We start from the raw sequence: 27,137 nt of genomic DNA on the forward strand, positions 1-27,137 counted from the left end.
CCCACTCCCACAGGGAAAGCCCCAAGCCCTGACATTCCTGATGTGCTGTGCAGGTCCTCCACCCCAGGTCACAGTAAAGCTGGGTTCTGCCATCATGAAGCGGTCTTGTGATGGCCAAGTGAAAGCTGAGTGGGAACAGGGGACCCACTGTTACTGGTGTCCTTTGCACCACCATGACCCCAAGAAACACCAGGGCAGAGCTAAAACCCCTGCCTCTAACCACTGCTACCAGCCCCAGGCAGCACAGAGCCTGTCTGATGGGGAAGGGGTCAGAAACCAAGGCTGGAGGGACAAAGAGGAGGACGGAAGAAGCAGGAGGGAAATGACTGGTTCTATGATCATTGACTGCTGGAGAGATCACCTTTTGCTGCCACCCAGCGTGAGCAGAGGAGGCAATGAGCGGGCAGCACAAGCTCTCCTCTGATCGAGGGCAAACCCAAACCCACTCCATTTCCCCATTGCTTCCTGCCTGTGCCACAGCAGCAGCACCAAGCACCGGCCAGCACTGCAAGAAAGGTGTCATTGTAGGAACCAGGACGTGCTCTGAGCAGGTCCTCACACAAGCAACCACAGCTGCCAATGCCCATATTTATGTCACTGACAATATTTATATGCAATCGATTATATTTGCTATTCTCTACCTCAAAATAGGCCTCTTTGTCCTGGGAGCCCACAGGCTGCTCCAACACAGTGGGAATGAACCAAGTGATGAGTTTTCAATAGGCCAGTTGAAAACATGACAGTGCTCAGGTCCCCACTGCAGGGTAGAAGATGAGAAGGAACTGGATTATCAGGAACTGGCACAGAATAAACCAAGAACAGTGAACCCCAGAATCCCAGCCTGGGTTGGGCTGGAAGGGACCTTAAAGCTCCTCCAGCTCCAACCCTGCCACGGGCAGGGACACCTTCCACTAGAGCAGCTTGCTCCAAGCCCCTGTGTCCAACCTGGCCTTGAACACTGCCAGGGATGGGGCAGCCACAGCTTCTCTGGGCACCCTGTGCCAGCGCCTCAGCACCCTCACAGGGAAGAGCTTCTGCCTAAGAGCTCATCTCAGTCTCCCATTTAAGCCTGAACCCATCGCCCCTTGCCCTATCGCTACAGCCCCTGATGAAAATAATCAATTAGAATCAATCAGTTGGGAAAACACCTTTAAACTCACCGAGTCCAACCCTTCCCTTTCTTTGTCTGCTTTTACCGCCCCTGCACATCCCAAGCAGGAGGAGGGGCCGCGCCGGGAGCGCCCTATGCGGGCAGGTCCTCAACTCCAGCCCCCGGCGGCGGCAGACCCAGGCCCATCACCACCCTGCAGCCCCACTCCGGCCCCTACCGAGCTCCCTACCCCATTAACACCCCCTCCTATCCCCGCATCCCCTCCGCCTCCCCTGCTCGTTCCTCCCGGCCCCGCTCCGCCACCTCCACCCAGGACTCCATCTCCCGTCGTGCTCCGCGCCCCCCCTCCCACGCACGTTACGTCCCGTCGCGTCACGCACGTTACGTCAACGCGCGGGGCACGCCGGCCAGCCGCGCGCGCGTCCCGGCAGCTGCGGGCAGGTAGGGAGCGCCCTGGGCGGGACGCGGCGGCGCCCCCTGCAGGCGGGGCGGGACGAGGCAGCGGCCGGGCCCCCCCCTCCCCTTCCTCCCTCCCGCGGTGCCCCGTGGCCGGGCCGCGGCTCCATGGGGTGGGAGCCCCGGGGTGGGTCCGCCCCCTCCGAGCCCTTGTGGAGGCCGCGGTGGGGCTGTGGGTGCGGTTGGGCTGCGCTGACAGCAGCGGGACGAGCCGCGGCCCCGCGCTGCTGAGGCGGGGGGTGAGCCCCGAGCGCTGGGGCAGCCCCCCCCCCCCCCCCCCCCCCCCCCCCCCCCGAGCTGATCCTGCTGCTGTCCCCGAGCGGTTGAACGGGTGGGGGGACCCCAGCGGTCAATTCCAGGCGCCTCGGTAGGTGAAAACTAAAGGGAGAGGAGAAACCACAGCAGGAAATCGCTTTGAGTCTGCCTCATGTAATGCACCGAGGTCATAGCCTGACCCAGGGCTGAGGCTTCCCCCAGTCCCTGCTCGGCGTCACTGGAATGATGGACACACGAGAACAAACTTCCATCGGAGCACGAGAGAAAGGGAAGCGCAGCAGTAAAGTTAACCTAATGTTGCTGAGGCGCGTGCTGGCATGCCAAGGAAATGCATGGAAGGAATCTTGGACAAATCGTCTTCCTACAAACCGAACTTAAAACTCAATAAACCCCCCTCTGTTATTGATTCCTGAATGAGAACAGTTGTTTTAAAGCTAGTTTTTGATGTATTTCACGTGTATTTTATGTAATTCCCTGTATCTGGTATCTGTGCTGCTCCCTCATCCTCCCCTAAGCAAGTTTTCTAACATATTTCCAAGGAAAATAAGAATAATGGAGCTGGTACCCTGTGTTGCAGTTTTAAAATGCAGATTTCTCCATCCCTCAAAGGATGGTTTCTGATCTACAGTGCCCAGGCTTCTGCTTCCCTGCCTGAGATAGGAGCCAGGAAGAAAAGGAAAGAGCATTCAGCAGCAGCAAGTGCCAAGCGTTTCCCTGCTCCTGTGCTCATTGAGCCAGGGATCAGATCCCAGCGTGGGATGAGAGCTGCTGCACTGCTGAATCCCCTCCTGAAACACAGGCTTTAAAGGACTAAAAGGAGTTGTGTAACTCTCAGCATGAACATAAAGAACTTCTCTTCGTTGCAGTTGCCTTCTCCCACTTGAGCGAATGGGAAACTGAACTTTTCTGTTGGAAATGCTCCCAAGGATGAAGCTGGCAAACCAGCAGCAGGGAAGTGAGAGTGCTCCGTGCATGCAGCCACAGTTCAGGACAAGGTGCCTGTCTGCATCCCTCTGTGACCAGCTCTTCAGTTTAAAGACTAACTCCTTCCCTCCCCTTCTCTTCCCCTACAAGAAACGTTTCCTTCCCCGTTGCTTTTAATAGCTAAGCCATGCAATAGCAACACTATTGAAACTCAGTCTACTGAATAACAACTTAATGATGGGACCCCTGTTCTGTTCCTTTTGAACGGCTGCTTCAGCGGGATCTGCTCCCTGCTGGGAGGGAGGTGAGGGTGGAGAAACCTGGATTGAAGCTGAATGGCAACCAGAGTGCTGGAAAACTGAACCAGAAGGCAAGAATGAGGTCAATGCTGCGAAGCTGAAACCAGGAGACGTTCTATGCAGTTAAGCTAAGTTCAAGAACTAACAGAGAGCACTTGGGGTGTGTATTAACAAATGCTTGGAGTCCTCTGTTAGCTCCATTAGTGCTAATTCCTGCTATTCCGTGTGGAGCTGTGTTTAATTGGCATGCTGGAGCATGATGCTGGGTGGCAGAGGTTAAAGAAATAACACTGGCATCGAATCTTCACTGTTTGCTTTCAGTATGTACGGTCATTCCCAGAACAAGTGGAAGCTGACAGATCATCCCTCCTAGTTTCCCTTCCTGGCAACTCTATGAAGCCTTGAGGATTTATTTTGGCTATCTAGAAAAAAAATGAGGAGTAAAGCAACCACATTTGTTTTGTTAGCTCCCGATGTCACATCTGAATGCAGGTCTCCAGAGGTGATAAATTAATGTCCTCAAGCGTTGCACCATCTGGTTCCTCTTTGGATGCGCAGCATTCTGAATGCTTGGTTTAATCTCCCCGGGTTTCAGTAAATTATGGAAACTCAGAGGCTTGGCAGCAGGAGATGGGCACCATGAGGAGATGATTCAGTCATCAATATCTATTGGGCTTCCTTATTGCTGCCATTAACGCTTCTTTCTGTTCTACTTAGAAATTTTGCGAGTGAATAGTTCATCACACCAGGAGCTGCAAGTTGGGGCTGGAGTTTGCCTACTCTGAGGTTAGCTATGACTAATTCATCCTTTCCAAAGGTGGCAATGCTAACTGGGCTGCTTTTTTTCCAGGGTTGGGTGATAAATCAGAAAGAAATTGCATGTATATGTAACTGATGACATAAATCACATTTCCTTTTTTTTTTTTCTCTCTGGACAGAATTGGAGCACCTCGGAATAGATGCAAGAAGAAGACTTTGTGCTGGGTAAAGCTGCCTTGGAGAGCCATGGCTGTCGCCCCTCATCTCAACTCGGATGCACTCCGAGAGGTCCTGGAGTGCCCCATTTGCATGGAGTCCTTCACTGAGGAGCACCTGAGACCCAAGCTCTTACACTGCGGGCACACCATCTGCAAACAGTGCTTGGAGAAGCTCCTGGCAAACAGCATTAATGGGATCCGGTGCCCCTTCTGCAGCAAAATCACACGGATCACAAGCTTAGCTCAGATGACTGACAACCTGACTGTGCTGAAAATCATAGACACCGCTGGACTGGGGGAAGCAGTGGGTCTTCTCATGTGCAAGGTCTGTGGGAGAAGGTTGCCAAGACACTTCTGCAAGAGCTGCAGCTTGGTTTTATGTGAGCCCTGCAAGGAGTCATCACACATGCCTCAAGGACACAGAGTTGTTGCTATCAAAGAGGCTGCTGAAGAGCGTAGGAGGGAATTTGGGACGAGGCTTGCCAGACTTCGGGAGCTCATGGGTGATCTGCAGAAAAGAAAAGCGTCTCTGGAAGGTGTTTCAAGAGACCTGCAGTCTAGATACAAAGCAGTTCTGCAAGATTACAGCAAAGAAGAGCGCAAGATCCAGGAGGAGCTGGTCAGGTCACGCAAGTTCTTCACCAGCTCTTTGTCAGAAGTGGAGAAGGTAAATAATCAGGTCATGGAGGAGCAAGCTTATCTGCTGAACTTAGCAGAAGTGCAGATCATGTCTCGCTGTGACTATTTCCTTGCCAAAATCAAGCAGGGAGATATAGCCCTCTTAGAGGAGGCAGCAGATGAGGAAGAACCAGAACTGACAAACAGTCTTCCAAGGGAGTTGACTCTTCAAGAGGTTGAACTCCTGAAGGTGAGCCATGTGGGACCACTGCAGATCGGGCAGGTGGTGAAGAAGCCCCGCACTGTTAACGTGGAGGAATCCCTCATGGAAACTGCAGCATCCTCATCAGCATCATTCAGGGAGCCCGAGTTGGTGCAAGAGGAGCCCAGCTGCACACCCAGTTCCTCCCCAGCCAAGCCAAGGATGCCTGAAGCAGCCACGAGCATCCAGCAGTGTCACTTCATCAGGAAGATGGGCTCCAAGGGCAGCCTGCCAGGGATGTTTAACCTCCCTGTCAGCCTACATGTCACCCTGCAGGGTGAAGTGCTTGTTGCAGACAGAGGCAACTTCCGAATCCAGGTTTTTACCCGCAAGGGCTTCCTAAAGGAGATCCGCCGGAGCCCCAGCGGAATCGACAGCTTTGTGTTGAGTTTCCTTGGAGCAGACTTACCCAATTTGACACCCCTTTCTGTCACCATGAACTGCCACGGCCTCATAGGTGTGACCGACAGCTACGATAACTCTTTCAAGGTCTACACCATGGATGGCCATTGCGTGGCGTGTCACCGGAGCCAGCTAAGCAAGCCCTGGGGCATCGCTGCTCTGCCTTCGGGCCAGTTTGTAGTGACTGATGTGGAAGGAGGCAAACTCTGGTGTTTCACAGTGGACCGTGGCGTGGGGGTAGTGAAGTACAGCTGCTTATGTAGTGCAGTGCGCCCCAAGTTTGTCACCTGCGATGCTGAAGGGACCATATACTTTACCCAAGGGCTAGGGCTTAACCTGGAGAACCGGCAGTACGAGCACCATTTAGAAGGAGGCTTTTCAATTGGCTCTGTTGGCCCAGATGGGCAGCTGGGGCGCCAGATTAGCCACTTCTTCTCTGAGAATGAGGATTTCAGGTGCATTGCTGGGATGTGCGTAGATGCCAGGGGAGACCTCATTGTTGCTGACAGCAGCCGTAAAGAAATCCTGCATTTTCCTAAAGGAGGGGGCTATAACATCTTAATCCGGGAAGGACTCATCTGCCCGGTTGGTATTGCCATTACTCCCAAAGGGCAGTTGCTGGTGCTGGACTGTTGGGATCATTGCATTAAAATCTACAGTTACCACCTGAGAAGATATTCCACCCCTTAAAGCATGTCTCTAAGCAGAGATTCTTCCAGCCTCATTGCAATCTGGCAGGAGCCAGTGTCAAGCATTCAGGAAGACGGTGCCATAACCAAAGGGGAGGTCAACGTAGAGGCCGCTGTGTTTTGTGTTTAGAAACAAAATAGCCTATGTGGTGGTGGTCTGCTTCTTCTTCTTCTGTTTTATATATAAAATCCATACAATAAAAAACAAGTGCCAAGGGAAAGGATCTATCCTGGAGTATTGGTTCCTTGTTAAATGACTGGTCACTCCATAAACCTTCTCACCTCCTTACGCCACATCACCTACACTACCAGCTTCAGCCGTTGTATCTTTGTGCCATAAACACTGACTGCTCTAAATCACCTTCCCTTAGAGAACCAGAGAGGCAGTCCTTGCTGTGGAACTCACAAGGAACTGGGTAACAGTTGTCTGGGCAACTACCTGGGAAAGCAATTTCTGATTGCAGCACTGCATCAACTGAAATAGCCCTCTTAAACTGCGTGGAGATGGAGCTGTGCTTTCAGACTGATGAGGGAGGGGTTTCTCTCTCTGGTTTTTGGGTATTCAGGAGATCACCCCTGTGGTGCCGTTGGTGAACCGTGTCTGTTCAACATCAAGTGAGTAGTGGGCAACTGTGGGAGGCTGAGCTGAGCCACAGAACTGCCCTCTCTGGTGGCAGCAGGGTTATTACTACTGAGAGTTCTGTTAGGTAGAAGGGGATAAAAGGGGAGGGGGCTGGAGGAAAAAATATAAGGGGGGAGGGAACCTATGGTTGATATTTACTGTTTTCTTGTTAAATGTATCCTGGAAACTGGCTTTGGAAGGTATGTCTGGTATCTGAAGCTTTACTGGGAGGTGGTGGGAAAGGGCTGGGGAAATACGTCTGTAGTAAATGAGATTCAATGGAACATCCTGTACATTCACCTGCACTTCATTATTCTGCATTCCAGACTCTTCCATTTAGCAATAGGCTTCCACTTCATCTGCACTTTATACCTGCAAGCTGCTCACTGCCAAGATGAGGAGGGGAGGGGGGGCTGTTTTCTTTCTTTAATACTTGGAACCACATCCATTGATGTACTGCTTTTTTTTCTCCTCCTTGCACAGCAAAACACTACATTCCTCACATACATTTTGTTACAGCACCAGCAGGCTCCAGAGTTCATGTTCATCACGGCTTTGGGCCAAATGAAGCACAAAACTGCAGCTGTGTGAACCAAGGCCCCCACAGTGCTACTCCCCTGGCTGATAAATGTGTACCTCAGTGTGGTGCTGCTTGCCCAGAATAGCTTATTGAAGGAAAGATGCATTTAAATAGGGCACAGTGGTAGCATGTTAATCTGCCACAGATAATAGTTACACTGCAGCGTGTTTATTTGCTGCTATCAACAATGTAGTTGCAAATTTGGGGGCATGACAGACAATCTAAAAGCTGATTTTATGGTGGCTGCCATGCTACAGCAAATTGTTTGCTACTTGTGCTACAACATGGATGCAACAAGTGATTCTTTTTAAGCTCCCATATACTTTCCCCTAATGAAACAGCAAAGTTAAGTCGGCTTCAGAGGCACTGCAAGCTCCGGCCTGTTGTTTGGCACTCACAAGGTTTGTAGAAGAAGTGCTGGGAGCAGATTTTAGTGGGGTTTTCTTTTCCTCTCCCTGTTCTGCTCAGCCAAAGCACTGAAGAGGCCCAGCACAGCACACACCCAGCTGATGGGGGTGCCCCTCCATCAGGGAATCTTCCTATTTCCCTTACTATAACAGGATGGAAAGAGGTTGTGGAGAAGGGAGCAGGAGCTAAGACACTCCCATGGGAGATGGTGCTGAGGGAGCCCATGGGAACTGAACCCTTCATGCACTACAGGGGCAGGACAAGGGGGAATGGGTTTAAACATAAATAGGGGAGACTGAGATGAGCTCTTAGGCAGAAGCTCTTCCCTGTGAGGGTGCTGAGGAGCTGGCACAGGGTGCCCAGAGAAGCTGTGGCTGCCCCATCCCTGGCAGTGCTCAAGGCCAGGTTGGACACAGGGGCTTGGAGCAAGCTGCTCTAGTGGAAGGTGTCCCTGCCCGTGGCAGGGGGTTGGAGCGGGATGAGCTTTAAGATCCCTCCCAATACAAACCAGGCTGGGATTCTATAATGATTCTGTGATAACCCCCCCTTTTTCCTGCACTGCTCCTTCATTTGCTGAAGCTGCCAACTTGCACATCAGTATTCACATTCTCTGCTTCTCTTTTTGGGGTGGGAGGGGCAGTTGCCTGAGGTATGTTACAGCAATATGGGGAGCTGATCTCACCTTGCATGTATGTTTTGGGGACATGACAACTATTACCAGGCCTTTCTGCAGTTAATTACGTTGTAACTCAAGGCATTTTTTCCAGTGTTACAGCAATAGCACAGTTCCTCTCCTACTGATCTCTTTTCAACATTTCTCCTGTTTCCAAGAACTGCTCCAAGCAGGAAGCTACAATGGACCTGAATAATTGAAGCAATATTATCTATGCTAATATGTACCTCTGTCATTTTCTGTCCGCATGGATCTATTTAAGCTTTTTTTTTGCAATAAACATCACACTACCAGCAATAACAGCTCCTGGAGTGCTTGAAGGGACAGAAAAGCTGGTCCAGTAAACTGAGCAGTTGGTTCCTCCAGCCTGTTCCTGGTTATACAGTTCAAACAAAAGCATCGTCTGTCATCTGTTTCTCGCTCAGATGATCCAAGAGAAATCACACCACCCTGCAAGGCACTGCTGGGGCAGGACACTGCGATTGGCACCTCGGGGTGCTATGTGTCGCCTGCAGCTCTTTGTCTGCTCTTGGCTTTCAGGCGGAAAAGAGGTAAAAGGAGGACCTGAAAACCTGTTGTTCCTCCCGCAGGGTGCACATATCCCCTGCTAGAACACAACAGTGACCGTGAGGGGGTTTTGCAGAGCTGTATTTCTCACCCTGGTTCCCTCCCCTCCAGTGTTGTGATCATTTGCCAAACAACGTGAACTGGAATCATTAAGGAGCGTGATGAAATAGTTTGGCTTCTGCTTTCTACCTGGAGAAAGAGCTTGTCTGGTCGTACGTATGTGTTTGGGCTTTAAAGATTGTGTAATAAAGGAGAAATTGATCCAATTAAAAGCGCATTGCAAATGGCCCGTTTTCTTATTAAAAACACTTTATCTCCTCCCTTTGGTGGCAGATTGGGTTTTACAGCCACTGGGAATTCAACTTGGGAACACAATGGCTACGAGACTCCTTTTATGCCATCGGGTTAGGAGGATAAATCTGATCTCCTTGGCAGGTCTCACATAACTTTATCTGATGCTTCCCTACCCACCTCATAAACAAATACTGGAGTTTCCACCTTAATTCATGCTGATACTCCCACAAGGGCAGTATCTTTTCACTGCAGGTGATACCTGATGTTTTAAAGAGCTGGTTCAAATTCACTGGCACTAAATGCTCCATAACAGGATGTGGAGGCCTGGCTGAAAGCTTCCTCATCCAACCCCCTCATCATCCTGACCATCAAGCAGCTTTCTGCCTCAGCTCTGCCCTGCTGCAGAGGTGACACATTTGCTGGGGCTGGTAGAATCATTTAGGTTGGAAAAGACATTTAAAATCATTGAATCCAACCATGAGCCCAGCACTGCCAACTCCACCACTAAACCATGTCCCCAAGTGCCACATCTACATGTAGGAGGGCTGCTGGGAGGATTTACCTATTATTCTGGCTACTTCTGATAAATGCTGCAAGTAAACCCTAGCAGAAGCAGTGTGTGTAGGTGAAGCCAAAGGAGAACTAAGCAATTTGCTACTCAGCATTCAAATGGTCCATCAGCAGCATGTGCAGATTCTCCCCTGGTCCCATCATCCAGCTGAGTTTGCTGTGCTGGGTGAAGGATTTTAGCGCTGGGGCTCATCTCAGATGTTACGAAGCAGCTCTTTAAGCAGACACCAGTTGCTGGTTTATCAAAGCACACGATGCGTGCACAACAACTGCCATGCAGGTGCTGGTTTATGAGCAGTTATCATTTCTTAGGGTAGCAGCAACTACGCTGCGAACATTCGTTCTGGGCAGCAATCAACAGCCCAGGTCTCTGAAGGGATGGGGGGAGAGCCTGGTTCTTAATCAAAGGGGGCAGAGCTATGGAAGTAGAACTAAAGCCAGATGTTTTGAGTCTTTTCTATTGTATAGCTGAAGTGATTTTTCTGGGTCATTACTCAGTGCAAGGATTTAAAGTTATTTCATTCTGCACAACTAATTGCTCGACTTGCCTGGCAATTCTGGATTACAATAGGCAGTGCATGAGGTCATTGAACAGACATATTTTAGACGAAACTAAATTTTGTGGCAACCACGAGATTGTTTCTTCCTCCTTCGAACAAAATGTCAGAATTTGAGGGTTTGAAATACATAGAATGACATAAACTGCAAGCAAGACTGTTAACAAAGGCAATAGAGTGGTTGTTACAGGATCTCAAGGACAGGGAAATTCTGTACGCTTGGCTTCTGAGCAAGAAGGTATAAGGGAAAGCCACTATTTCCTTGTCTTGGTTTTGGCTGGGATAGAGTTAAGTCTCTCTCTAGTAGCTGGTGCAGTGCTGTGTTTTGGCTTTAGTCTGAGAGTAATGCTGATAACACACCAATGTTTAGTTATTGCTCAGTAGCACTGACTCTAATCAAAGACTCCTCAGTCTCTCGTGCCCTGCCAGTGAGGAGGGGCATGAGAAGCTGAGGAAGCAGAGACAGGACACCCCATCCAGACTAGCCAGAGGGATGTTCCATACCACAGAACATTGTGCTCAGGATAGAAACTGGGGGGAGTTGGCCGGGACATCGTTGTTGCTCAGGATGGGCTGGGTCTCAGTCAGCAGGTGGGGAGCAATTGCATTGTACATCACTTGTCTGTCTCGGGTTTTAGTCGTCTCTCTCTTTTCCCTGTTCTGTTATTATTAATTTTATTTCAATTATTAAACTGTTCTTATCTCAACCCACAGGTTTTACCTTTTCCCAATTCCCCCCCCCCCCCCCCCCGCCACATTCCAAAGGGGATGGTTTAGGGGGATGAGTGTGGTACTTAGTTGCACCTGGTCTTAAACCATGACATTCCTTTAATAGATGCAAAGCTTGCCTTACAGCTTTCTTAATGCACCTGATTGCAAAAACTACAGGTTCCCCCCATGGACCAGTTCAATTTTAAGTGTGTTATGTCAGTATCAGACCTGAAGGGAGAGGAATGAGACCTTGAGAGGACAGGAGGGATCCACAGACCCTGCTCAGAAGAATATAGGCAGCTATTTTAGCAGAGCTCATGGCTGTATCCTTAATATGGCTCCTATTTTATGAAGATCTTTTGTCTGAATTGCTGGGTCCACAAGAAAGCATGAAAACTTTAACCTCTGAAAGAGAAATGCAGTCAACAACGCATGGTCCAAGAGACAAGAAAGAAGTACTGGGGAGGTGGGTGGGCAGACCACAGCCTCTCCATGGACTGTTTTGCTCAATGATCTGTTACTGAGGGGGAGCATCATTCACGTCTGCAGCAGCCACTTTCAAAGTTCAGCTTGCTGAGCACCCAACTTGCCCAGGTAAGCTCAGCCAAGAAAACTCTATCTAGAAATCATAGGAAATGCAAAGAAAACATTTCACTCACTGCAGACCTGAACAACTTAACGGGGTGATGAAACGCTCCGAATCTCCTCCACCCATGCATAGAACATCCCCAGCCCATCAGCATCCCTCCCTGCTCCCAGGCTGGGCTTCTCCAATAGGAATGAGCAAGCTAGAACAGCTCATGGAGAAATCCCACTGGGGCTGTCAGATTGTGCTCTCGGAGCAGTAATTCCCTTTTCCTAACCAAGCTTTCCTCTTCTTCCTCATCCAGCTGGACCAAGGGGCCAAAGAGAAAGCAGGTCTCTGATAAACCCTTATCAGCAAATGAAATGGTCCCTGGCAGGAGGGTTTCCAGATGGAGGGATTGCTCTTTCCTCCCATACACTTCATGAGTCTCTGTGCTGGGGTGAGTCCCAGCCTCTACCTCCAGTTTCCTCAATGAGCATGGCATTATGGGATGTGGAATAGCCCAATTTGGGTCAGCAGCCCTGGCTCTGTCCTCTCCCAGCATCTTGCCCATCACATCCTATTCCCTGTGGGGACACAGAGGAAGCCTGAACACTGTGCAAGCACTGCTCAGCAGCAGTAGCCAACACACTGGGGTGTTACCAACACTGGTTTAGCCACAGATCCAAAGCACAGCTCCACAGGGGCTGCTACAAAGCCAGTTCACTCCATCCCAGCCAGACCCAGCACATTCTTACACAGAACAGGAGGTGGCCGAGGGCATCACGTTTGCCCCAGCTGCCAAACAAAGATGCTAACACAATTGGTGTGAGCTTAATGAGACACCATCGGTGTTAAATACTGGCTTCGACAGGGGAGAAAACCGATGTGGGCTCCTGTGGCACAGATCAATGGCTGGGTCGATCTCAAAGTCCCTGCTTGGAGGCCACTCTGATGAGTTAAAGCGTTGCTTGGCTGCACAGAGCCAGAGGAACCAGCCCCAGAAATGGGTTTTTAATCACTCCGCATGAAGTAAAATTGGGGTTTGGGCTGGTCTGATCATGGGCTAACACTGGGGGATGTTTGTGTGAAGAGAGCGCAGTGCTCAGTGTGCTGCAGCCCCTATGGCTCTCTCATTTGCAGGATTTACTCCTGAAACCCCATAGGAACTCCCTCCCCTGCACACACCTTATCTCCTTGCAGGAGGAAGGGGAACACTGAACACTTTGACACCATCCCCACAGGACGGTGGGTCCAGGCAGCGAGACGACACCACCTTCCTGCTGAAATCCCGATCCCTTTCTCCTCCATTTAGCCCTGCAGACACCGACCCATACCCCAGGCTCCTGTGCCGGCTGCGGGCGCAGCATTCCAGCTGCTCCAGCCTCGGCAGAGAGCCAGAGCTTCACAAGGAGCCCGGCTGCCAGCGCGTGGTCTCCTCTTTGAGCCCGTGTTTTCAATTAGGGCTCGACACCGCGGCTGTGGCTTTACCGGCTCCTGAGGCTGCCCCGCGATTGATGAACCTGATTAAAACATTAACGTTATTCTGTGTGATGCTGCAATGTACATTTGTATCCTCTTTGGTGCCTTCCCTATTAGCTCCAAACTCCTCTCTCCCTCCTCCTCTCCTGACCTGCTTTGTTCCCTAACAAATTGCAGCTACGCCAGCCTTGGTTGTGTATTTATTAGAGATGATGCATATGTGTGCTCGCTGAGCGGTTCGGGAACGGGCTGGCTAGCAGCAGGGAGCTCGGCAGGCCAGAGCTGTTTCTGAGTGGAGAAGGCATCCAGAACCGTCGAGCTGGAGCTATTTATTCCCATCCTCCTTATGTCACTGGCAAAATGAGTGTAAACCAGTGGAGGAGCAGGGAATAGATGCTGTCTACCCTAAATGGCAAGCTCTTTCTCTTAGCTACCAGGGGGGCTCTCCAGGAAAGAGCATTGGGTTTCCTGTGACACTTCCCTGTCATGGGATCACAGCCTGCTTTGTGCTGAAGGGATCTTAAAGCTCATCCAGTTCCAACCCCCTGCCACTGGCAGGGACCCCTTCCACTAAAGCAGTTTGCTCCAAGCCCCTGTGTCCAACCTGGCCTTGAACACTGCCAGGGATGGGGCAGCCACAGCTTCTCTGGGCACCCTGTGCCAGCGCCTCAGCACCCTCACAGGGAAGAGCTTCTGCCTAAGAGCTCATCTCAGTCTCCCCTCTGTTCACAGAACCAATCTCTCACTGTATCAGCAAGAGCCCTGAGCATCCTTGATATCCTTCCAAGAGCATTTTCCACCCATCAAAGACCTAAGTGCAACACTGGTCCCCCCTGCAGTACCGACAGCCACGAAGTTCAACCTCACATCCCACCAGCTACCAAAGCCACAGACGGAGCCATGCACAAAGAACAAGGTCAGAGCCAAATACCCAGATGCTGCACAGTCAGAAATTGAATGATGATGTCCAGGCATTACATGCAAACCCCCCGAGGTACCACAGGTGCTTTGGTGGTGGGGAAGGATGCTCCGGATGCCCCCAGCACATGGGGCAGCCCTGCAAGCAGCACGGGGCAGGCACAGCTCCATGCAGGAGCAAGGGATCCTGCCTCAGCCAGCCACATACCATGGACTAAAAAGGAGAATCACTGCATCTGCAGTGACAGTGCTGGGACCATGGAGCCACTGTGGGCCTGCTCCACACTGGCGTTTTTGCCCAGGGGTTGCAGCAAGTGCTCCCGAATGCTTCACAGCAGCACCAGTACCTAAACAACACACCTGCGTGCTGCTTTCTGCTGCTAAACCAGGGCATTGCTATGGCAAACTTCATTTATCACTATTTAAAACCCAAACAAACGAGTACAGGGTGTTATAAATGTGCTTCCAAGATGAGCTGTGCTGGGAATACAGAGAGAATAAATAAGCAGAAAGCAATGGAGGCGGCGGGTGGGAGCACATCTCCATCCGCTGGCTTCCACAAACCAAGGCCACTCTCACGGGCAAGGCACAAGTGCTTTGACGACCTCTATCACCATCAGCCCTTACACATAGGAAACACCAGAGATGTTTTTCAATGGAAAGCTATCAGACCCAGGGAATATCCCCCACTCCCTGGAGGACAGAGATGACTTGGCAAATGGAAGGCTATGGCAATAAGGGAGTTTTTATAAACATAACCTAATTGTATTACTTTGAAGTCCTGAAGTTTATTGCCCTGTTTAATGATGTGTCTCGTTATTTATGGTGTAGCACAACGAGTCTGCTATTGATTTAATGCACTTCCTTAAAGACTGTCATTGTCACAAGCAATAAAATGAAGCCATCCTGAGACAGCTCAATTATGTCACATCTCCATCACCCAGCCCTGGGCACCAACGGTGCGTGGGGTACACATGGTGATGTGGGTCACCCAGGAAAGGATGGAGCTGGGGGGCAGGAGAAGGCAGGATGGGTTCACCTGGCTCTGGGATGCTGCCCATGGACTTGTGCCATCATCTCCTGCTGCTGGGCACTTGGTTCGGTACAAGACTCCTGTCTGTGCCCACTAACCAGCGTGGTGACGGTGAATGCACAGGGGAAAGGGGGTGATGGATGGAAAACAGCACAAACGACAACCGGCAATGGTACCCCTGCCAGTCCCCACTGCGCTCCTCACCTTTCTGGTACTGGAGCCAGAGCTGCTGCTGGACCTTCTTGCTGGGGAAGTGGATGGTGCAGCTGAACTCGGAGCCATACAGAGCCTCCGCGACGTAGTGGGAGCCAAACTGCTGGATGAAGGAGAGCAGCTCCTCCCGGCTGCTGTCCTTGTTCAGGATCTTCAGGATGTTGGCGAAGCCTGTGGGATGGAGGCAGGGGGTCAGCAGAGATGGAGGGAGACCCAGAGATCCCCTGCTTGAGCCGTGCAAGTCCCCACATAGGGGCAAAGTGCAGTTCCTCCTCTCTTGCCTCCATGCTGTACATGATCCCTTGGAATCCACTGTTCTATACCCTTGGCTCTGGCATCCTTCTACTATCCCTCTCCCTAAGTAATTTCTGAGATCCCTTTACAGGATGTGAACATGTGTGTGCACACCCTCTCCTGCCAGCTCCATCCTCTTCTTCAGGCCACTGGCACATCATTGGTTCTCTCCCAGAGGATGTGCTTGGCCTTTACCAGATGTTCTCCTGTTGCAAGGATGGATTTATTGCACGTTGCACCACATCTCCAGAGGAAACATCCTGTACAACCAATAACTACTTCTAGGAAAGCTGGAGACAGTCCAGGGGGACACAGGCTCTGGGGTGATGGCACTGGGCACACCATAGGTGTGGGAGGTCAGGGGACTCCACAGCACCCATGCACATAGTGGCGATGGGTAGCACAGGACAAGAACAATGGAGATATCATTGAGGCCACCACACAGCACCTGGGCATCATTTAAAGCTGGCTAATATCATTGGCTTGGTTCAGTGGTGGAAATGAAAACGCACTGCAAGAGAATACCTCATTACAGGCACCAAAATGAGGTTATGGGGCTGGCTGGTTGCTTGGGTTATTGAAAGAGAAGGTGGGTTTAATAAAGCAGCAAGAAGAATTCATTCGGAGCTGAACCCAAGGATGTTTTTCAGCTCCAAGCAGGTGGTTTTGTTCTGTCTGCACCAGATCCCTTTTTTCTTTCTTCATTTCAAAGCAGGCTGATATTTTAAATACACATACATGAAAAAAACCTCTGTTTTGAAAGGAAAAGGCAAAACATTCCAGGTCACAACAAAACGCTCCAGCGTTTCCCAACAAAACGGGTAGCTCTGAACACGCGGCACTGAAATGTTTTGACGTTTGCAGGATCCTCCCACCCACCCCCTGCTTCATCTGCGACTCCCTGCTTCGTATGACCCACATTTAGAAGCGCTTTGGGGCCTTTTGAAACCACGTGCTTTCAAGAGCTCATTGTTTTCTGTACCCACGCATATACAGAGCCACCCCCTCATGAATCCTTACTGCAGTGATTTAGCTTGATCCTGGTTCTGACCCCAGGGACTGAGCTCCCTGCCTCAGTTTCCCCCATGTATAAAGGAGGAAAGTCTCTCTGCTCACCTCTGTAGTGTGAGTGACTGCACAAGCAAAGCCAATGCTTGGCATGACTGTGCCTTGGGGCAGAGGACCACCACCCACCCGCCCATGCAGACACACATCTTGGTGATGTTACCAAGCCTCACCTGCAGAGAGGGTGATGGAGCTGAGCTTCACCCTGTAGAGGTTGCTCCTGACCCGCCAGTGCTGCACCATGGGGTAGCCCATTGCCTCGTCGTACTTGATGTCCCCTGCAAAGGAAAGAGCCGATGCTCAGCCCTTGCTGCTGCAAGAGATGCTTAATGCTGACATTGAGGAACTGCTTTGCTACATGATACAGGGACATGAAATGGAATAGGGGCAGGGATGGTGACCTCCTTTGGTGGCTATGCCATGGGGTCTCCAGGCTGCTGGCAGGACCAGCATTGCAATGGATGTGGTTGCCTGCATCTCGCAGGGATGGAGATGCTGCCCTGCCATGCCAGGGCAGACCCACACAGCCCATACACTACATCTGCCCCAGGCACACAGGAGGGGTGCCATGAAGGACTGCGAGACTGGGTGTTCCGATGCCCCTTGGGGACCACACTGGGATCCAGGGTGGGAAAAGGGGTTCTTGCTCCTGCGCTCACCCCATTGGGGCAGCTCGTACCGGTGAGAAGCTGGAGGTCGGGAAGCGGCTCGGAGAGGACCCCACGGCACTGCTCCTCCACGGGCAGTGGGATCACCATGAGGCCATCGGCCAGCTGCGGGAAGTCCTTGATGAAGTTATTCTCCCTGCAGAGAGAAGAAGACAACTGCAAAGCAACAATGCAGGCCACGGCCGGGCAGGGGGGCCGAGCCGCCCAACGGCACAGGGATGGGTGGCTCAGGAGGGTGAAGAACGCCTCCAAGCAGGAGACCTGACAGGGGATGGGGTTAGCAGCCCCTGTGATGCCTAATAAGCTCCCCAAGGACCAGGGCTCCATCAGCCCTCTGCAACAAGAGACTGCTCTGAGCCTGGGGAGCCAGCCATTGGTTTTGGCTCAGGTTTTAAAGTGAGAGGGCGCAGAGAGCAGTGAGGAGGCTGTGACACCCCAAACCTACCCCTTCCCACCACCAGCAGCATCTTCCCAGGACTGAACCGTGAGCAAGCCCCACTGGAGCTTCCCATCCCCTCCACAGCTCTGCCCCCAGATGACTTACTCTGTAAAAGGAGGAAAAGCTTCATTTACAGACAGACACCAAAGAAAAACCCCAAACCCAGCGCGTGCAGCTCACGGTGTGATTTCCCCACACACGCAGGCTCTTTTCTAACCTTGGCAGGTAGAACATTGTGTAATAGGCCCCTAATGAATTGTTTCTAGAACAACGATAGCAGGGCAATGATTTGAATGGGTGAACAGACAGGTCTCTGGGAGACGAGCCTCCCCCCCCCCGCAAGCGAAATGCCTCGCGCCTGCGCAAAGGGAATGAGAGGGGGGGAGCTTAAATATTGATCTTAGAGCCAAAATATAGGCCAGGAGGCTCCGTGTCCTCTGGGAGCGGAGACAAAAGGGCAGCGGAGCAGGGAAAAGGGAGGTTCCTGTGAAATCAGGTCAGTGCCGGGCGCTGGGGGATGCTCAGCCCTAGCTGCATTGTTAGGAACAGATTTTCCTCTAACCAGCTCCTGGTTTCATTCCCCTTCCCTTGCTTTATCCCCCACATCCATGGTGTGTGTGGGGGGGATGCTCCAGCATCATCTCACATGTGGGGACACCTCGGGCACTACTGCAGTGAGATGCTGAGTTGGTGGAGCGCTTCCCCGAAGCCCTACTGCTGCTCCAGGGCCAGGATACAGCCCATGCGTCCTGCACTAGTGGTGAGCAGGAGGTTGTAGCCCCACACAACCAGCCTGGGGATGCTCCAGCACTGAGGTGGGTGAGGAGCACTGGGATGACGAGCTGCAGGTCACAGTGGGACACATTAGGCAGCAGCACCCCCATCTGAAAGCCACCAGCACCCAATTGCATCTCAGGAACTTCACTTAGGTATTGCCAAAGTGATCTGTTTATCTGAGGGGAAAAGGCTCTCGCTCACACACGTGCTCACACGTCTCCCATTGATCATGCTGGGTGCCTGATCCCCGTGCTGGAGCAGTGCTTTGCTGTTCTGAGCCTCTTGCTGTCTTTGCAATGCAAATGGAGAGCTGCAATCACTGCAGAGCCAGGAGCTGTGGGTGCTGGGAAGAGGGGCTGCGAAGCGAGGCGCGTCAGGAGGGAGCATGGGAAGGAGCCTCCATGTCCCTGCTGCTCTCCCTCAGCAGAAAAGGGAGGAAAGCATCAGTGCTACCAACACCTGAAGAAGCAGACACCAGGAGACAGTTAACCCAGTGCCCTGAATGCAAGCACAGGACAGAGAAGATGCAAAGAAGCAGCATCTCCTTCTCCCCCAGTACAAACCGATCCAGACCATCTCACAAACACCCGCCCGTGCCATGAGCCCACAGAGCAGCTGTCCCTGGGCCCGAGCTGGGCTCACAGACTTACAGCCTGCTTTGTGTTGGAAGGGACCTTAAAGCTCCTCCAGCTCCAACCCCTGCCACAGACAGGGACCCCTTCCACTAGAGCAGCTTGCTCCAAGCCCCTGTGTCCAACCTGGCCTTGAACACTGCCAGGGATGGGGCAGCCACAGCTTCTCTGGGCACCCTGTGCCAGCGCCTCAGCACCCTCACAGGGAAGAACTTTATCCTAACATCTACTCTATGGGGTGACAGGACAGACCCCAGGGGCTGGTGGGTCCATACATGAGCAGCTGAGGAGGGAGAAGCAGGAGATGCACACCAGCACGAGGGGAACACGCACACAGGAGCTGCTGTTCAGAGCTGACACCTCTATGAACAGGTATTTATCAGAACGCCACACTCTGCAGTGCCAATTGCTGCAATCCCATTTGCTTTAACTGCTCCACAGCCAAAATGACAGGGAAAACCAAGGGGCAAGTGCAAGTCAAGGTGTGAGCACACACATGCTCCTGTCACGCAGTGATACAAGGCAAGGCTTGGCTTCAGGAGCACGTCCATGATGCATTTTTGCTACCAAACCCTTCCTGCATCCTCTTCCCACCTCCAGCCCCCTGCTCCCCATCACCCCAGGGATGACCTGAATCCATGCGGGGGGGAAGCACCCACTGGGTGCAGAGCCCCACCAGCCGCCTCCACACCAGCACCCAGTGCACGTGTGGGTGCAAGAGGGTAAACGGGGGGCAGGGGATGGGACCCCCCCCATCCGGCTGCGCCAGGGCCGTGCGCTGCGGACCCGCAGCCGGCAGAGGGCTGCAGCTCCTCTTCCTCTGCTCCTCGTTAACAGCCCTGCGGCTCCGGCGCTGCTCGCCATAGAGGCTCGGAACGGCTCCTACCAGGCTTTGTGCTCTCTGGCAGCGCTGATCAAAGCCATCAGGCTCTGTGTGAGCGACAGGGACAGAGGCGAGGAGAGGGATGTGACAGCATCCCTGTGCATGTGCTGGCTGAGCCAATGGCACTTCTGAATGGGTGCAGGGCTCACAACGGGGGGGTCTGTGCCGTTTCCAAGAAGCACGGCGATGCCTTCACGACCTCATGGCTCCTACTGGTTTATTCCAATGGGATCAGGGGAGATCCAGGCAAACCTGCCTGATCCCAGCCCCTGTTAGCCCCACAGCATCCTGCTCTGTCTCTTGTTCTGCCCCCCTATATCTCCCTATCACTCACAGAGCAGATGCTTGGTACTGGCAGGAACAGTGAGTAAACTGCTCTCATCCAGCACAACGCACACTGAACGCACGCATCGACTGGCAGCACTCTCCTGGTGGGGATCTCATAATCTCTCAGGGCACTGTGCAAATACTGAGTCATTATACAAGGAAATGCTCTTTCGCCCTCGCAGCACTGGTCCTGAGTAGCATCCAATGCAGAGTACATCCCTGCCTCAGGAGGAAGCCGACTTCCAGACAAACAAGTCTTGATGCTGGGAAAGGTCAAATGGCCAAAGGCTTTTATAAAGGCAGGGTTTGCTGAGGAGGAAGGCAGTCACCTGGATTAAACTGAGCTCAAAATCCTGGCTTTAGTGGACACTTCCTATACCCTTGGCTGAATCTATAATGCTCCCATTGCCTTGGGTTACACAGCAAACAGCAGCTCCCTCAGTCTTGGGATGCTGCTGGGATAAAGGCAACCAGCGGCTGCTCAGGTACCAGGAGGAGGGCTCAGGCAGCAAGATCCCGCTGTGCTGGTGTTCTCCTGTCCTAGATACACAAACTAGAGATGCTTTTGGGGGATCTGACCTTAAATAATACACCCAAGGTCATGCGATACAGCCGTGGTGCAGTGCAGTGCAGGGCTGCACTGCTGAGCTCCGCAGGGCTGGTGTCAGCTCACGCAGCTGACAGGAAGCATCCAAAAGGGATGAGCATCCCACAGCATCCCTGAGCAAAAGGGAGCCTAAGGGAACAAGAAAGCCCAATGCAGGCACTGGGAGCAGCCGGAAAGCTGTGGTCTACCTGGATGGCACCACAGCCACAGGGTCCTGGTCTATGGAATGATTCTGCTGAGCCTTGGGACACCTCATCCCATGGCAAAGGTGCTCAAAGCCAAGCTTGCAGTGGGAGCAGCAGTGAAACATCAGCCGGTGACTCACATGCAGGGGTGGACTCTGCCCACTGACCCTTTTTAGAGACCTCCTTGCTCCTGTGCAACTCCCACTGCAAATCCAAGCATCAACTGGGATGGGGCTTCTGCCTCCTTCCACTGCTGGCCATGGATGCACGCCTTGAATCACAGCAACTGGGCAAATATATTCATGAAGGGGTAAAACCATAATAGTAATAGAAAATGACCCCACGAGTGATTAGCTTATGCCCTGGAGCATGAGATTTAATTACCCTTATCTGAGCCAGCACAGCTACAAACGTTAATCACATTATCATCCAGAGTGCCTGTGTTCAGCAAAGTGACTATGGGAGGACTGTGCTTTCTGGTATGCAAGCCTGGAAGGACACCTTCTCTAGCAAGCATCATTTATTAATCTCCCTTATTTCTGTCCCTCAATGGCTTGGGGAGAACATGATGGGTTTGAGGTTATGGAGTGCCCGGTTTTGATCCAACTTACCCTCCAAGAAGCTTTCCCACTGGGGTGGCTGGAAGCTCACAAGAGCCCAGCCTGCATCTGACATGGGACATGCAGAAATAGCTTCTTTTTAGCTTATCATCACCCAAAGAAAGTTAATCTAAAGCCATTGGGAGACAGGAAAGAGGGTGTCCTGTTTCCACAACCACTTTGGAGAAGGTAAGCACACTGTAAATCTCCCCCCACGTGTCTCTGTGACCTCAGGCACGGGTGAATTATAAAGGCTTAATGCAAACCCTCTGAAGCAGCAGTTACTTATTCCAAATTTACTGATCATTAATTTTAGCAAGGCCCCACACTTGTGTAATGAAGCAGGATGAAAAAGGAGAGACCAGTCTCGCTGGAGCTCCCTCCAGCTCCCTAATGTTCAGCTCTAACGACTGTTTGCAATGGGGACAGAAGAGAGCATCAATCCAGATCCCTCTGCTGCAGCCACCATGGCCATCCCCATCCCTCCATCAGCCCCTGTGCTGTGGATAAGACCAGCACGGCCCGTCCCTCCCCACCATGTCCCCAGCGTGTATCTCCACTTCAGTGCCAGCACTAAACAGCCTGACAATATGTGATAGCTGCCTTAGCAAGTCGGTGCAGGAGAATTAGCATTTAAATTGAGGTGCTCCAGAGGTAAATTGATGCCAGTGCTGGGGCCGCAGCGCCTGTGGGCACGCACGGTGCTGGTGTGATGTCCCCATGTGCATGGGGCTCAGCACCATCCCCTCCGCACATCCTCAGACTGAGCCCCAGAACCCTCTGTGGAGCTGGGAGCGACCCCAGCCATGGCACAAGGATGGTGACAGCCAGCAAATGACATCTGGATATGGGATTTCAAGACCTGAGACAGCCGGACAGAAGGATGCGGGCAGTGGGAACAGCGATGCTCCAAGGAGCCAGCAGAAGCAGGGAAGGGAATTCCTTCCTGGTGAGTGGTTTATGCACTGTAAAACAGCAATTCAGTTGATCCAAAGCCATTTATCAACTCCATTTGAACCTGCTGCAAAACCTGAGCAGAGATTTTTAAGGTGGTGTTTCTTTTAAGCACAAAACAGAGGATGGCAAATAGATCCATCAGTACCATGCTCTGCCAACACTGGACCATTCCGACCTGGTTTTCATACAGACCATCTCCAAGCATCCCCCAAACCCTAACACCTGGACCACACAGCCCGGTGATGCCACCAAGCACTCCAGCATCGTATTCACCATCATGGAGGAAAACTGCATCTTCTCCTGAAGCCACTTCTAAAGGAAACACACAGGAATGTGCTCTTGAGATGGAGCAATGGAGAAGTTTAGTGACAGAAGCAAAGATCTCCTTCTTGGTGAGCCCTGGAGCAGGCAACCAGTGATGGGATTTGCTGTTGAAGGAGGTCCACCACCAACACGTGGCTCTAGGCAGCACAAGCTGTGAAGCTCAGATGAGTGCCCACAGCACCCATTCATCACCTTACGTTATTCTCCCTTCCCTGCTCCCCATTATCCAGCTATTTATTCCAGTATTCCAGTGTCTCCTATGGGTGAAATCCCACATTAGGCTGTGGATCTCCCTCCCTCCGGAATGCCTGGTGGGAAGAGGCTGAACTGAGTGCTGAGTCAATACAGGTTTGGGAAGTTCTGGTTCCCACAGCAACGCCCGGCGCCTGTGCAGCAGGCAGGCAACGCTGGATTTATGCCTTCATTACTGAGCTGGGAATCCCATACAAAGCTCTAGCTTTCAGCCTGTTACGGAACTGGGCAAATCTATGGATTATTCCCTTTGGGATTCAAATTTCTCAAGTTTAAATGTGATTTTCTGCAAGAGGTTTTAAGAGAAGTCAACCCCCCCATGTTTGAGAATGAAAGAAGGGAAAAAGCGTGGATACCCCTGTGGCTGGAGAAAGGGAACAGAGTGGGAACCTGCCTGGTGTTTGCCTGTAACTTTGCACAAGTTGCTCCTTGAAGCCCACATTCACAGGGAGTGAATCCCCAGGGATTCATATCCCAGTTCATATGAGCTGGGAGACACGACTTGGTGCAGAAGCTGCCATCATCATTAACACTTGAACCTGGCTAAGATCTCCTGGTTGCATCACAGCCCAAAAGAGTCCACTGACAGCCTCTTCCCTCTGACAGCTCAGATCCAAGCAATCTGCTGCTGGAAACCTCCTTATGTGAGGCACTGCTTGCTTGGACAAGCTGATGAAATACAGCCCAGCATATGTCTGACCCAACACTTTGCATCTTTAAGCTGCTATCTCCTTACTATTGTCCTGCTCAAGTCACATCACTTGAGCATCACGTCACTGAGGTGCAAACAAACCCTTCCACACACACCTATCTGCTCCTCTCCTTCTGCAGGAGCAAAGCAAACACGCAAGGAGCCAAAACCCCTTACTCATGCGGCTCTGCATTGTTTATCCCAACAACAGGGTAGGCAGTAGCTCCACATCTGGCTGGGGTTTAGCCTTAGCAGCCTTGTCCTGAGCCTCCAACCCGGTGGCAGGACCACGATGACATGTCAGACCCATGTGCCATCCCTCCTTGTGTGGAAGGTCTGGGAAATGCCCAGCAGCTGATGTGGCTGATGAGAAACCTGCCTGTCTGCAAAGCACAGGAGGATCCGTGTCCTGCTCCATGTATCTGCCCTTCAGGGTGTCTCCCTCCATCAGCTCTGCCATCACTGACAGCCGAAGGGTCTGACCTTGTTGGCTCCCATGAGCTCAGCAGCTTCCAGCTGTTGAACCATGTGGATGGAGCAGACAGACCTGGAGCAGCTCACGGAGCTCCTGCCCACCAGGCTGTGGCCAGGGCAAGATGATCTGGGCTCTGTTTCTCTATGGGGATGGGTTTTCTATGCCTGAGCATCCCAGAGCTGGGCTGGACACCTCCTCTGGATGATGATTTCAGTGATGAGTTGATCTAAGGCTGCAGGTCCCTTTGCATGGGGACTGTTGGGGTGCTGTTTGCAATCACCTCCTGAGCATTGCTCCAACAGCTCCGTGCCTGGTGCTTTCATTGTCATTATTTGTAATGAGACAACAAAGGCAGAACTCCCACTGGCTCCAGAGGAGCCAGGACTCCATGCTGCGACTTCCCAAGGAACTGGATGCAGTTCCTATGGGATTCCTCTTGCAGCCCCTCACACCACCAGCTCTCCCACAGAGCAACCCACATCCCAGCTGCAACGCCCTGGGAAGCACAAGCACTGCCTTTTAAATAATATTTGCCTTTGCAATGTAAATGCAGAGCCAGCTCTCTGCTCCGCACACGCATCCATTCTCTTTAACAATTTGGGATCTTAAGCATGTATTTCCCTCTCCTAAGCTTCATCGTTAACCTTTAAGACGGAGATAAGGTGTAAGAGTTTGGAAAGGAGTCAGGAGGGACGTTGGAAATGAGCCAGGAGCAGTGTTAATACTGCGCTGCACATCATATCTCTTCTTTCCCCCCCAGGGCGATTCGGACTGCTCTTGACTACCACCACGGTATTACAAACTCTAATGAGGTTTGGAAAATAAGAAACCCACTGCGGCGTGGGAGAAACTAATAGAAATTGTTTTGTCTTCTCTCTATTAGTCATTAGGAGCAGAGGAAAAACAGCCACAGGCAGTGGCAGGGCTGCAATACCACCACGCATTTCATATGCTGGCACTCCGACAAAGTCATTTCAACGCAGTTAATGCTCCTGCTTCCCCTCCACGCACGCTCTGCTGTACAGCAGCACGGGCTGCAGCTGCACCAGTGTCCCCTGTGACGGGATCAACCAGCCTGGGGTGAGCCCAGCAGTGCCCGGTGCCTGCCCAAGGTGCCCAACCCACAGCTCTGCCCAGCAGCAAACCCACCACCATGGACGCAGCAAGCTGATGTGCAGAGCCAGGTATCCCCCAGGGACAGGCATGGAGGGTGAAGGCAGCACCCGTGCAGGCAGCGCTCAGGGATGCATCCCTAAGTGGCAGCTCCCGGCGCTGTCTGGCAGCCAGAGCATATGGTGAATTAGCTGGGATTTGTGGCCACATCTGCAAAGCCGAGTCTCTGTGTGTGAAGTTAATTACAGAAGCCACAAAACGCTGCACACAGCGAGACAGGGCTCGGTGATGGCACCTGCAGCAACCTCACCCCTCGCTATCCTCCCTGGGAGAGGCGGGCACCGAGTCCTGCTCCATGGCTCAGCACAGTGCCCTGGAGCACTTTCCGCTTTGCTTCTCTCCTCCCAGCTCTGTGGGACATCACACCCCAGCTCTGCGGCTGCTGGATGACAAGTGGCAGTGCCATCACACCTTCCAGATGTTCACCTGCTGCCCGCGGGTATGAGCACAGCTGGCCGATGGCACCATCCCCAGGAAGCTATGGCACAGGCACACAGGCTGCTCTGCCTGCACTGCGCTGCCCTGGTCCCTGCTGGGGAGAAATGAATGGCACAAACACCCCCAGGCTTTCATCTCAAGGAAACTGGTGTTGAAGACAAAAGCCCATGCGAGATGACTTCTTGCTCAGCTGCAGTTTGGGCAGGGAGACAGCAGGACAGCAATAGGGATGAGGAGGAGAATGAGTGATGCTGGGTTGGTCCCCACTACCTGCTCCTGTATGCCTCTGCGTTGAGCCAAAGCTGCAGCATCCAAGACAGGAAGTAGGTGCAGTAAAAGATATAGGAGATCGCCCAGGTTATCCCATGTGCTCTATGGGTAGGATGCAGCAGGAGATGGGAGGGCTCCCAGCACAGCTTGTGCACCACCTTTGGTGGACAGTGGATTAAACTCATGGTCCCCAAGCCCAAACCAACCATCTCCCTTCAGGTCTACACAGTCACAAGTTACACTGCAACAACAGAAGGGCAAATCCTCCATCTCTGGAGAGATCACTTGGGATGGGAAAGCACAAGGAAAGGTTTTCTGCTGCACTGAGGATTGCATCCAAGCCCTGCTGCTGACTCGGAGCAGGTATGGCTCGACAGCTGGCATAGCTGCAGAGCACTCGGATATCCCCACACTGGTGACTGCTCGTGACTGCATTGCCTGGAGCAAGGATTCGCATTGCTAAGTCAATGTCAAGCTGATTTAGTCGCTGGATGGGGAGTCTCCATCGACCAGTGCTGGCACTAGCAAGGAAGAGCAGTGACGGGCTGGTAAGTGTCAGCCTTGTCCCCGGAGGTGCTGCTCGAGTGGTGTCAGTGGTGCAAGCAGCATGAACCCATGGACCGTGCTAATGGTGACCACCAAGAAGTGCCCATGGCATGATGGAAAAACCTCCTGTCATAGCTTACAGTCAACTGACTACACTTTACTGCCTCAAACCCTCCCGCCTGAGTCTCTTCTTCCTTTTCAGCTGAACATAATCCTTATTTCATGTGTCCCACGTGGGTGCAGAGCCCTGTGCCCCAGGAGCAGCTTCAGATGAGGAAAGAAGCAGCAGCAATTCCTCCTCTGCAAGCCTGAGCACCGCTACAAGGCT

General features: G+C 52.2%; 2 protein-coding genes across 8 annotated transcripts in view; one reads left to right on the forward strand and one right to left on the reverse strand.

The window, feature by feature from the left end:
- The window catches only part of ASTN2 (astrotactin 2), a 330,328-nt gene that overhangs the window by 102,750 nt on the left and 200,441 nt on the right, over positions 1-27,137 (reverse strand). For all 3 annotated transcript variants that reach the window (XM_057405885.1, XM_057405886.1, XM_057405887.1), the window contains 3 exons: positions 17,246-17,370; positions 16,740-16,844; positions 15,199-15,378 (listed from right to left, as the gene is read on the reverse strand). In XM_057405885.1, the coding sequence (XP_057261868.1) occupies positions 15,199-15,378; positions 16,740-16,844; positions 17,246-17,370 (410 nt within the window). The remainder of the gene's footprint in view (positions 1-15,198; positions 15,379-16,739; positions 16,845-17,245; positions 17,371-27,137) is intronic.
- On the forward strand, positions 2,658-9,139 carry TRIM32 (tripartite motif containing 32). 5 transcript variants are annotated; one of them, XM_057405891.1, is made up of 4 exons: positions 2,658-3,230; positions 4,005-6,629; positions 8,392-8,848; positions 8,976-9,139. In XM_057405891.1, the coding sequence occupies exon 2, from the start codon at positions 4,072-4,074 to the stop codon at positions 6,013-6,015; it is 1,944 nt and encodes a 647-aa protein (XP_057261874.1). In that variant the 5' UTR covers positions 2,658-3,230; positions 4,005-4,071; the 3' UTR covers positions 6,016-6,629; positions 8,392-8,848; positions 8,976-9,139. The 5 variants fall into 5 exon arrangements, with proteins under 5 accessions (XP_057261874.1, XP_057261872.1, XP_057261871.1 ...); XM_057405889.1 differs by adding an exon at positions 3,784-3,852 and having other exon boundaries at positions 2,658-3,226; positions 8,392-9,139; XM_057405888.1 differs by having other exon boundaries at positions 8,392-9,139.

The sequence above is a fragment of the Pezoporus wallicus genome, unplaced genomic scaffold (genome assembly GCF_028554395.1).
Source record: "Pezoporus wallicus isolate ANWC-B61680 ecotype Strahan unplaced genomic scaffold, APGP_CSIRO_Pwel_v1 contig_4684, whole genome shotgun sequence".
Classification (NCBI taxonomy): domain Eukaryota; kingdom Metazoa; phylum Chordata; class Aves; order Psittaciformes; family Psittacidae; genus Pezoporus; species Pezoporus wallicus.

Bases quoted from the DNA above. Each gene is read 5' to 3' on its own strand.
- TRIM32 (XM_057405888.1), top strand. From the start codon at position 4,072: ATGGCTGTCGCCCCTCATCTCAACTCGGATGCACTCCGAGAGGTCCTG.